This window comes from Vombatus ursinus, unplaced genomic scaffold (genome assembly GCF_900497805.2).
Source record: "Vombatus ursinus unplaced genomic scaffold, bare-nosed wombat genome assembly UNPS02014801.1, whole genome shotgun sequence".
In the NCBI taxonomy this organism is placed as follows: domain Eukaryota; kingdom Metazoa; phylum Chordata; class Mammalia; order Diprotodontia; family Vombatidae; genus Vombatus; species Vombatus ursinus.
The window spans coordinates 148,727-159,588 of record NW_020954579.1 but is presented as its reverse complement, the minus strand read 5'-3'; the positions used below and the strand labels follow the sequence as shown (position 1 = coordinate 159,588).

Genomic DNA, 10,862 nt, shown 5'->3' with positions numbered 1-10,862 from the left:
AAAATGGATAACTTTGATTACATTAAATTGAAAAGTTTTTTGCACAAACAAAGCCAATGCAACTAAGATTAGAAGGAAGGTAGAAAATTGGGAAAGAATTTTTACAACAAGTCTCTCTGATAAAGGCCTCATTTCTAAAATATATAGAGAATTAAGTCAAATTTATAAGAATGCAAGTCATTCCCCAATTGATAAATGGTCAAAGGATATGAACAGACAGTTCTCAGATGAAGAAATTAAAGCCATCTATAGTTATATGAAAAAATGCTCTAAATCACTATTGATTAGAGAAATGCAAATCAAAACAGCTCTGAGGTACCACATCACACTTATCAGATTGGCCAAGATGACAAAACAAGAAAATGATAAATGTTGGAGAAGATGTGGGAAAATTGGAACACTAATGCATTGTTGGTGGAGTTGTGAAATGATCCAACCATTTTGGAGAGCAATTTGGAACTATGCCCAAAGGGCTATAAAAATGTACATACTCTTTGACCCAGCAATAACACTTCTAGGGCTATATCCCAAAGAGATCATACAAATGGGAAAAGGACCCACATGTACAAAAATATGCAGCTCTTTTTGTGGTGGCAAAGAATTGGAAATTGAGAGGATGCCCAACAATTGGGGAATGGCTGAGCAAGTTGTGGTATATAAGTGAACAGGCTGACTTCAGAAAAACCTGGAAGGACTTATATGATCTGATGCTGGGTGAAGTGAGCAGAACCAGGAGAACTTTGTACACAGTAATAGCCATGCTTTGTGTTGACTAATATTGATAAACTTAACCCTTCTCAGCAATACAAGGATCTAAGACATCTCCAAAGGCCTCATGATGGAAAATGCTATCCACATCCAAAGAAAGAGCTATGGAGTTTGAATGCAGATGGAAGCATACTATTTGCTAATTTTTTTTCTCTTCTGTTGAGTTTTGTTTCCTCCTTCTGGTGGTTCCTCCTATTGGTTCTAATTCTTCCTTACAACATCACTAATGTGAAAATATGTTTAATAGGAATGTATATATATAACCTCTATCATATTGTGTGTCATCTTGGGGAAGGTGGTGGGGAGGGAGGGGCAGAAAAATTTTAAACTCAAAAGCACATGGAAGTGATTGTTGATAAATCAAAATAAATTAATTAAAAATAAAAAAAGGAAAAAAAAAACAAATGGAAGGACCATAGAGGACATCTATGTCCAATTCCCTTTTCTTACAGATTAAGGCCTAGAGAGATGAGGTGACTTTCCCAAGGTCACACAGTTGGTAAAAAGATCTGGCCTCTAAACATAGCTTCTTTGGGGCCAAATTGAGAATTCTGTCTATTTTCTAGTAGAAAAGGTATTGCAGTAGATAAAGTGTTTTTAAAAGAATAGCAAACTCCATGTGACTGCTTGAAAACATACTCTAAATCCCTAATAATAAGATAAAAGCAAATTAACTTGACTGAAGTTGACCTCACATTCTGAAAATGCACAAAGATGACAGAAAATTGGAGCAGTCAATGTGGAAGGAGCCATGGGAAAACATGCACAATATTGCTTTGTTGCTAGAGATATGAATTTGTTCATTTCTTCCAGATATCAATTGGAAATTATGCAAGAAAAGTAACTAAATTGATCACACCTTTTGGCCCAGCAATCCTATTATTGTATATGTACCTTAAGAAAGTCAAACAACTATAACAGAAGTTGTATATATGTACATACGTATGTTATATATATATATTATATATATAATATATATATTATATATATATATATATGGCTCAGTAGAAAGAGTGTCTGGAGTCAGGAAGACTCATGACTCATCTTTGTGAGTTCAAATATGGCCTCAGTCTCTTACTAGCTGTGTGACCCTGGTTAAGTCATTTAACACTGTTTGCCTCAGTTTTCCTCATCTGTAAAATAAGCTGGAGAAGGAAATGGTAAACCACTTCAGTGTCTTTGACAAGAAAACCCCCAATGGGTCCAAGAAGAGTTGAACATGACTGAAATGACCGAACAACAAAATAGGTATACACATATGTGTATGCGTGTACACATATATGTATATATACATGCAGGTGTGCATATATATATATATGTATATATATATATATATCAACATATTCATAACAATACTTTTTATTGTAGTAAAGAACTAGAAGCTAGTAAAGGAACTGAACACTCTTTGTAGTAGCGAAGAATGAGAAACCATATGGGTTCTCACTGAATGAAGAATTCACTGAAACACAGGAAGATTTGAATAAACAAGCAAATCCAAAAGAACAGTATACTGAATGACTCCTGAAATGTAGTTTTAAAATATCACTAGACTTTTGGCTAAGACGGTGGTGTACTAGAGGAACCAAGATGACCTTTTCTATCCCTCTCCTCATCCTAACTGTAGTTAAGATCTAAAAAATGCATAAGAATGAACAATAATAAAAAAAAAAAAACAAAAAGAAATGTCTATAAATGCCTCCATCTAGTCCAGGATTGTCTCAGAGGGTTGTTGGTAGTCTGTGGATCCTTGGAGCAGACTAGCCAAGGAAGATGGAAGGCACATAAAGCAATTTGCCTGGAGCCCATGGAGGAAACAGGCCCAAACAGGTAAACAGGCTGCACAGGGCTCAGGCAGCACTGATCAGCCAAGCCAAAGGAAAAGGTATGGCCAGATCAGCCTCTAGGCAGTACAGTGACCTGGAAGCCTGACCTGAGCCATAACGGAAGATGGGAGTAGACTAGGACCAGATAGTATAGTGCACACAGTATGGAGCATGGCCTGATTCTGAGTCATGGTAAAAGATAGAGACAGATCAGAACATTGGTAGCTCAGCACCCAAGTAGCCCATACCAGAGCTATATCAGGAGCCACAATAGGAAAAAGAGCCAACACAACACCTTGGCAGAAAAGTACCTGGTATCTTGCAAGAGGCCTCCTATTAACACACAAAATCTGATTGGCATCTTTTAGGGTCACAGGAAAGTATAGAACCAACTTCTAGTTCAAGAATGTGCAAGAAGAAAGGGAGAGAGAAGGGGTTAAGGCCAAACCTAAGCTGAGCCACTAGGTGACAGAATCAAAAATCTAAAAATTCCCACAAAGGATGGGAGATCTTAGCCACAAAAATTGAGGATCAAGTAGTATTTGTACACCCCATTCAAGAGTCTGAAAAAGAATACATTCTGGCTCAAACTTGAAATCACAATCCAGAAACTAAGGCTGTAACTATGAGCAAACAGAAGAAAACACCAAGAAATTAAGAAATGCCATGGATTGAAAGAAGTTCAAGTGGTAAATAAGGAAGGAAGGAAGGAAGAGAGGCAAGGAGGGATGAAGGGAGGAGAGGAAAATTTATTAAGTACCTACTATAAGCCAGATGCTATCTTAAGTGATTTACAAATATTATCTCATTTGATCTTTATAATAACACTAGAGGTAGGAGAAAGAAGAGAGTAAATCCATAACAAATCCAATTAAAGCCTCAGTGAAAAGAATTGCTTGATCACAAAGACTTATATGAGTCAAGGGATACAAAATTTTATTTAAAATAAAATTGAAACCCAAGAAGTAGCTGCCATCACCATCATTGGAACTAAGGCCAATGGAGACTGAGATAATGGCAGTGGAATAAAGACCAACTTGACATGGTGAGGATGGCACTGAAGTAGCTCACAGTCACTTATAAGTGGGCCCAGATGACAGCTTTTCTGAGTTCGCTATTTTTCTTGATATTCTGAGCTTTTCTCCAAGATGAAGTTCACTTATGAGTTGTTTTACCCAAACATTTGTCTGGCTTGATGACAGGGAGTAATTTTATTGATTTGCTAAGCAGATCATGTAAAAGTCACTTGGATTTTTTGTATGTTAATACACTTAATTATTTTACTTTTTAAAAAGAAAATATCACTAAAGGAACCTAAACTCTAACTAACTGAAAAACTAGTGATGGACCTAAGGAACAGATAATGAAACATACCTCCCTTCTTCTTCTTCTTTTTTTTTTTTGGCTAGGCAATGGGGTTAAGTGACTTGCCCAGGGTCACACAGCTAGTAAGTGTTATGTGTCTGAGGCCAGATTTGAACTCAGGTCCTTCTGAATCCAGGGCTGGTGCTCTATCCACCATACATCCTTCTCAAACAGAGATGTATATGTGGGAAGGGGGGGTGGTTCTAAGACAAAATGGCATATACATTGTAAGATATATTTACAATAAACTGCTCCACCTCAAGAAATGACTATAGTGTAAAGGCGAAAGACATAAACAAATCATTTTTTAAAAGGAAAAAAAAACTGAGTTGAAGCAGGGTATGGAGAGAGACACCCGGACATTGTCAGGACAGCTGTAGGGCAGGGCTGCATCCCTGAAGTTAAGAAATGATTATGATGGTGTCTGCAAGAGGAGGAGGAAACTCATTCCACTTTGTAGTTTCCTATTTTAACTAATTATTCTTGATTACTAGGTGCAAAGTTCAATTGTTTATGTATTGCTGGAGGACTAAGTGTTGTAAGCACTCTCTCAATTTCGATGCTCTAAGCAAAGTTCCAGTCACTTTATTCTTGTTATGGTTTGACAAATCAGTGTGTATTTCCCTTGTCTTTCTAGAAGTGGAAAGTTTTGCTGCAAAGTAAACAAGCTTATAATATGGAATTTTGAGTCCAGTTTTTTTCTGAGCTTCAGAGAATACCTATTGTGTTTGTGAGGTGCTTGTCTTTTTTTTTTTAATAAAAGAATTAAGCCCAAGTCAAAAAGAGAATTCAACTGTGGGACATGGAAATTTTCTTGTCTCCATACACAGTAAGGTACACTACTTGCATCTTCCTACATCTAATTACAGCAACAGCTACAATGTAAGAGGGCTCATGATTAACAACAAACTCAGCCCATATGTTCTAATAATAAAGTGATCGTTTCATTGTTATGTCTTTGTATTAGTGCTCAGCATAATGCCTGGCCCCAGTAGGTACTTATGAAATGTTAGTTGATTGATTGAAAGCACTGGGAAGAAGAAGAAGGGAGAAGAGAAGGAGGTGGAGAAGGAAAAGGAGAAGGAGGAGAAGGAGAAGGAGGAGAAGGGGAGAAGAAGGAAAAGGAGGAGAAGGGGGAGAAGAAGAAGGAGGAGAAGAAGAAGAAGGAGGAGGAGGAGGAGAAGGAGAAGAAGGAGAAGAAGAAGAAGAAGAAGGAGAAGAAGAAAGAAGGAGAAGGAGAAGGAGAAGGAGAAGGAGAAGAAGAAGACACTTCTTGCCATGGGAGTCAGCAGTGTCTGGATTCAAGCCCCAACTCTGATACATAGTGGCTGTGTGATCTAGACACTTAAATCCCCAGAGTTCCAAGGAAGTCTCTATGGCTCTACGACGAATAATGGGTGCTGGTCCACATTGGTGAAGAAAGTTCCCTATACCAACAAACTCACAGGTTATGGTCAAAAACTGAAATTGTTCATACTTTCTAAATGACCATTGGATATCCTATTCTTCCATCTGTTTCTCTAATTCTATGGCACTAAGGTTTTCTGTGTATATGCAGTATGAGACCATTAAGTATGCAGATTTAACATAGAGTGGTGAATGAATTCAGAAAAGGGAACTGATTTCAAATGTTAGCTCTACTCTTTACCTCCTCTGTACCCATGTCAGTGGACCTTGCTTTACTCATCTGTAAAATTAAGAGGTAAGGTAGCAAGGCATGATGGAGAGGGTATATGAAGTGAGACAGCAGATATTGGTTTGAATCCTAGCTTTGCCACTTTCCACCTGTGTGACCTTGGTTACATCATTTATCTTCTTTAGGCCTCTGTAAAATGAGGGAATTGGACTACAATCAGGGGTTGCATCATGTATCTTCTTGAAAGTCTGATGAAGTCTATGGACCCCTTCTCAGAATAATGTTTTTAAAGACATAAAAAAATACACAGGATTGAAAAGGAAACTGATTTTATTGACATAATTTTCAAAATTTTTTTTCAAATGAGTTCACCCACCCCAGGTGGAGTCACTAGATAATCTCTCAGAATCTTTTCTACCTCTAAATCCTCTGATTGATGAACAACATCAGAACTGCAAATGCTTTGCCAAGAAAAAACTTTATTTTAAAAGAGACAAATACAGTAAATGAAAGGCATTGAATCTGAAATGCTTAAAAATGAGAGTAAGGTCAGATTTTATTTATTCACATTTCCAAGCCCAGAGATTCAAGTGAAGACAGCTGGAACTTTTTCCAATTGGTTGCTAAATAGGTACTGGGTTAGTTCTATGTAAGAAGATTTTTTTTTTAAGGTCAGTGTTAAAGGAGAGGGAGCAAGAGAAGAGATGCATACTTTGTAGCTTATAATTTGGTTAACTAGCTTCCGAAGAGACTGCATATTTTCCACCACTGAATGGGTGGGTAGTCTTGGGTCTTAGCTGTTAGATCTCAGCAGCGCCGCTCAGCAGCAGGAGGAGCAGCAGGTGGGGCAGCAAATGGTGCAGCAGGTGGTGCGGCAGGGGGCTGGCTGGCAGCAGGGGGGTCGGCAGCAGGGAGACTGCACAGAAATGGGCTGGCAGCAGGTGGAAGCCCAGCAGCAGGGTCTGCAGACCACGGCTGTGCAGGAGGTGGGGCAGCAGGAGATGATGCGGCAGCAGCCCTGCTGCTCACAGCAGGTATCACAGATGGGGCGGCCACACCTGGGCACGCAGGTCACTGGGCGGCACACGGTGGTTTGAAAGGAGACTGGCAGGCAGCACCTGGGTGGGCAGCAGGGCAGGCAGCAGCTGGATTGGCAGCAACTGGGCTGGCAGCAGCTGGTCTCACAGCAACTGGGCTGGCAACAGCCAGAGCAGACAGAGCCACAGCAGGACATGGTGTTGGTTGGTTCTGGTTTGAGTTGGATTAGAAGGAAGAGTTGGTTTTTCAGGTCTGGATGTTCTGTTCTGTTCTGTCCTGGTCCCTTTATATACCCTGACTAGGTGCTGTCATTCCCCAGAATTCAGGAACCTTTCCTTGTTTTTTGTTTATGTCTTCAGAAATGAGAGCAATGGACTGGCCAATTCCATTGCTCAGAGAATTCTCCAGTATCATTAAACAGTTCTTCTGTTTTTCCCTTGAGTGATGGCTCATCCAATATTCCTTTTCCTTATGAATATTAGATATTAGTAATTCATGTTTCAAACCATCAGAAAGATCACTCGTCACTGCTAAACACTGGACCTCATTATTCCAGGTTGGATAGGTCATGTGACCCCCGACAGGAGTATCAAGCATTTCATTGGACCAGTCATCATACTTTTTTCCACTTGTATCCAACCACGACTAACATTAGGTACAAATTTTTCACTAGGTGAATTTCTTCATTTAGAGATGGTTTTTAGGTGAAAGAAGTTAGAAAAATTGTTTAAAGGTATTATCTTGAGAGAGCAAGAGAAGGAATTAAGTCATAGAAACAATGCATGTAAAGGCTTCTGGAAAGCTGGTGGTTGGGAAGAAAGGTCCAAAACTATTGTGTTGTTTCTTTTCTTTTTTTCCCCTCTGTTTCACCGTTATAGAAATATATCAAAATAATTTTTCAATCATTTTTGAGTTGTGTGTGACTCTGTGATCTCATTTGGACTTTTCTTGGCAAAGATACTGGAATGGTTTGACACAGGAGAAGAAATTGAGGTAAACAGAGTTAAGTGACTTGCCCAGAGTCACACAGCTAGTGTCTGAGGTGGGATTTGCAGTTCCAAGCCCAGCACTCTATTTATTGTGCCACCTAGGTGCTCCAAAATAATTTACTGAGTACCTAAAACCATTGAATTACTGATTTAGAGGATCAATGAGTAAAGTATAGTCTGAAGCACAACAGTACTCCATCATATACCACAATTTGTTCAACCATTCCCCAATTAATTAGCATCCCCTCAATTTCCAATTCTTTCCCAACATACAGAGAGCTGCTATAAATATTTTTGTTCATATAGGTCCTTTCCCTTTTATTTTTATCTCTTTGGAATACAGACCTAGTAATGGTATTACTGTATCAAAAAGCATGGACAGTTTTATAGTTCTTTGGGCATAGTTCCATATTGTTCTCCAGAATGGTTGGACCTATTCACAACTCCACCAACAGTTCATTAATATATCTATTTTCCCTCATCCCCTTTAGCATTTGTCATTTTTAAATAGGTTTGAGGTGGTACCTCAGAGTTGTTTCAATGTGCAGCTCTCCAACGTAATTTAGCTCCTTTTTTCATATGACTATAGATAGCTTTGATATCTTCTTCTGAAAACTGCCAGTTCATATCCTGTGACCATTTATGAATTGGGAAATGACTTTTATTTTTGTAATTTTGACTCAGTTTCCTATATATTTGAGAAATGAAGCCTTTATCAGAGAAACTTCCTATATTTTTTTGATATTACTTCATCATCAGTGGTACCTTTTAGAAAAATGTAGCTTCCGTGATTATCTCTTTCAATTAGGTCTAATTTTGCTTTCCTTTTTCTGAGATCATGATTGCCACTCATGTCCTCTTCATTTCAGCTGAAACATAATAGGCTCTGCCCCATCCCTTTATTTCAACTCTATAGGTGTCTTTCTGTCCCAAGTATATCTCTTGTGCACAACATATTGTTGAATTCTGGTTTCTAATCCATCCTGCTATCCCCTTCTGTTTTATGGGTTAGCTCATTCAAATTCACATTTACAGTTATGATCACTAATTGTGTATTTCCCTTATCCCATTTTCTTCTGTTTATCTTTTTCTCTTTTTATCCCTTCCCTCTTCAGGTCTGCTTTGCTTCTGACCACTGCCTTCCCTAATCTGACTTTCCTTTTATCGTCCCCTCCTATGTATATTTTTTTCTTTTCCCTCCATCTCCCTATTGGGTTAGATAGATTTCTATACCCAACTGAATACCAATGTTTGTATGCATGTATAAATGCATATATATATATACATATACATATATACATATATACATACATATATTCTTCCTTCTTTGAGCCAATTCCCATGAAAGGGAGGTTCAAGTCTTGCCTGCCACCCTCCTCATTTTCCCTGCCTCTATTAAAAGAAAACAAAACCAAAAACCTCTTCTTGCATGTCTCCTTTATGTGAAAAAATTTGCCCCATTCTAACTTTTCCTTCCCCTTTCTCCCAGTGAATTCCTCTTTTTTACCCCTACATTCTATTTTTGTAGATCATCCTAACATAATCAACTCACATCCATTCCCTCTGTCTTTGCAGACGCTTCTAACTACCCCAATAATGATAAAGTTAATGTAACATCTTCTCATTTAGGAATGTAAACAATTTAGCTCTAATGAGTCCTTGTGATTACTCTTTCATGTTTACCTTTTTATTCTTCTCTTGAGTCTTATGTTTGAATGTCAGTTTTTTCTATTCAGCTCTGGTATTTTCATCAGGATGTTTGGAAGTCCTCTATTTCATTAAATATCTATATTTTCCCCTGAAGAATTATAGTACATTTTGCTGGATATATTATTCTTGGTTGTAATTCTAGCTCCTTTGTGTTTTGGAATATGATATTCCAAGCCCTCTGCTCCATTAACATGGAAGCTGTTAAATCTTGCATGATGCTGACTGTGACTCCATGTTATTTGAATTGTTTCTTCCTGGATGCTTGCAATATTTTCCCCTTGATCTAGGAGCTCTGGAATTTGGCTATAATATTCCTGGGAATTTTCATTTGAGGATCTCCTTCAGAGGTGATAGATGGATTCTTTCAATTTCTGTTTTACTTTCTGGATCTAAGCCATTGGGATGGTTTTCCTTGATAATTTCTCAAAATATGATATCTAGCCTCTTTTTTGTTCATGGCTTTCAGGTAGTCCAATTTAATTCTTAAATTATCTCTCCTCAATCTATCTTTCCATGTCAGTTGTTTTTCCAATGAGATATTTCACATTTTCTTCTATTTTTCATTCTTTTTACTTTGTTTCATTGTTTCTTGATTACTTATGGATTCATTGGCATCCACATGTCTAATTATAATTTTTTAAAAGTTATTTTCTTTTTTTATTAATAAATTTATTTATTTTTAGTTTTCAATATTTATTTCCACAAGATTTTGAGTTCCAAATTTTCACCCCATCTCACCCCTCCCCCCACCCCAGGATGGCATGCATTCTGAATACCCCTTCCCCTAGTCTGCCTTCCCTTCTACCTCTCTCCCTCTTCTCTTATCCCTTTCCCCTTCTATTTTCCTGTAGGGCAGGATAGATTTCTATACCCCATTTCCTGTATTTCTTATTTCCCAGTTGCATGTGAAAACATTTTTTTTAAACATGTGTTTTTAAAACATTGGGTTCTAAATTCTTTCCCTTTCTCCTTCCCCACCCACCCTCATTGAAAAGGCAAGCAACTCATTATAGGTTATACATGTGCAGTTATGCAAAACACTTCCATAGTAGACATGCTGTGAAAAACTAACTCTATTTCCCTTAATCCTATCCTGCCCCCCCCATTTATTCTATTCTTTCTTTTGACCTTGTCCCTTCCATGGAAGTATTTGCTTCTGATTACACCCTTTCCCAATCTGTCCTCCTATCATCCACCTACTCTCTTGTCCCCTCCCCCCCAATTTTCCTGTAGAGTAAAACAGATTTCCATACCCAGTTGAGTATATATGTTATTCCCTCCCTAAGTCAAATCCTATGAGAATAAGATTCACTCATTCCCTCTCACCTTCCCCATTTCCCCTCCACTGTAAGAGCCTTTTCTGTTTTCCTGTGAGATGATTTACCTTATTCTACCTCTCCCTTTCTTCTTCTCCTAGTATAATCCTCTCACCCCTTAATTTTATTCTCCGGATATGACCCCATCATCTTCAACTCACCCTGTGCCCTCTATCTATCTATCTATCTATCTATCTATCTATCTATCTATCTATCT

The 10,862-nt window shown here is 38.1% G+C and overlaps 1 protein-coding gene across 1 annotated transcript; it reads right to left on the bottom strand.

The window, feature by feature from the left end:
- Positions 1-6,103: 6,103 nt before the first annotated feature.
- LOC114051156 (keratin-associated protein 2-4-like) lies at positions 6,104-6,873 on the bottom strand. The gene has a single exon (XM_027873363.1). It carries the CDS (start codon positions 6,824-6,826, stop codon positions 6,413-6,415), a length of 414 nt encoding a protein of 137 aa, XP_027729164.1. The 5' UTR covers positions 6,827-6,873; the 3' UTR covers positions 6,104-6,412.
- Between the last annotated feature and the right edge of the window lie 3,989 nt (positions 6,874-10,862).

Bases quoted from the DNA above. Each gene is read 5' to 3' on its own strand.
- LOC114051156 (XM_027873363.1), bottom strand. From the start codon at position 6,826: ATGTCCTGCTGTGGCTCTGTCTGCTCTGGCTGTTGCCAGCCCAGTTGC.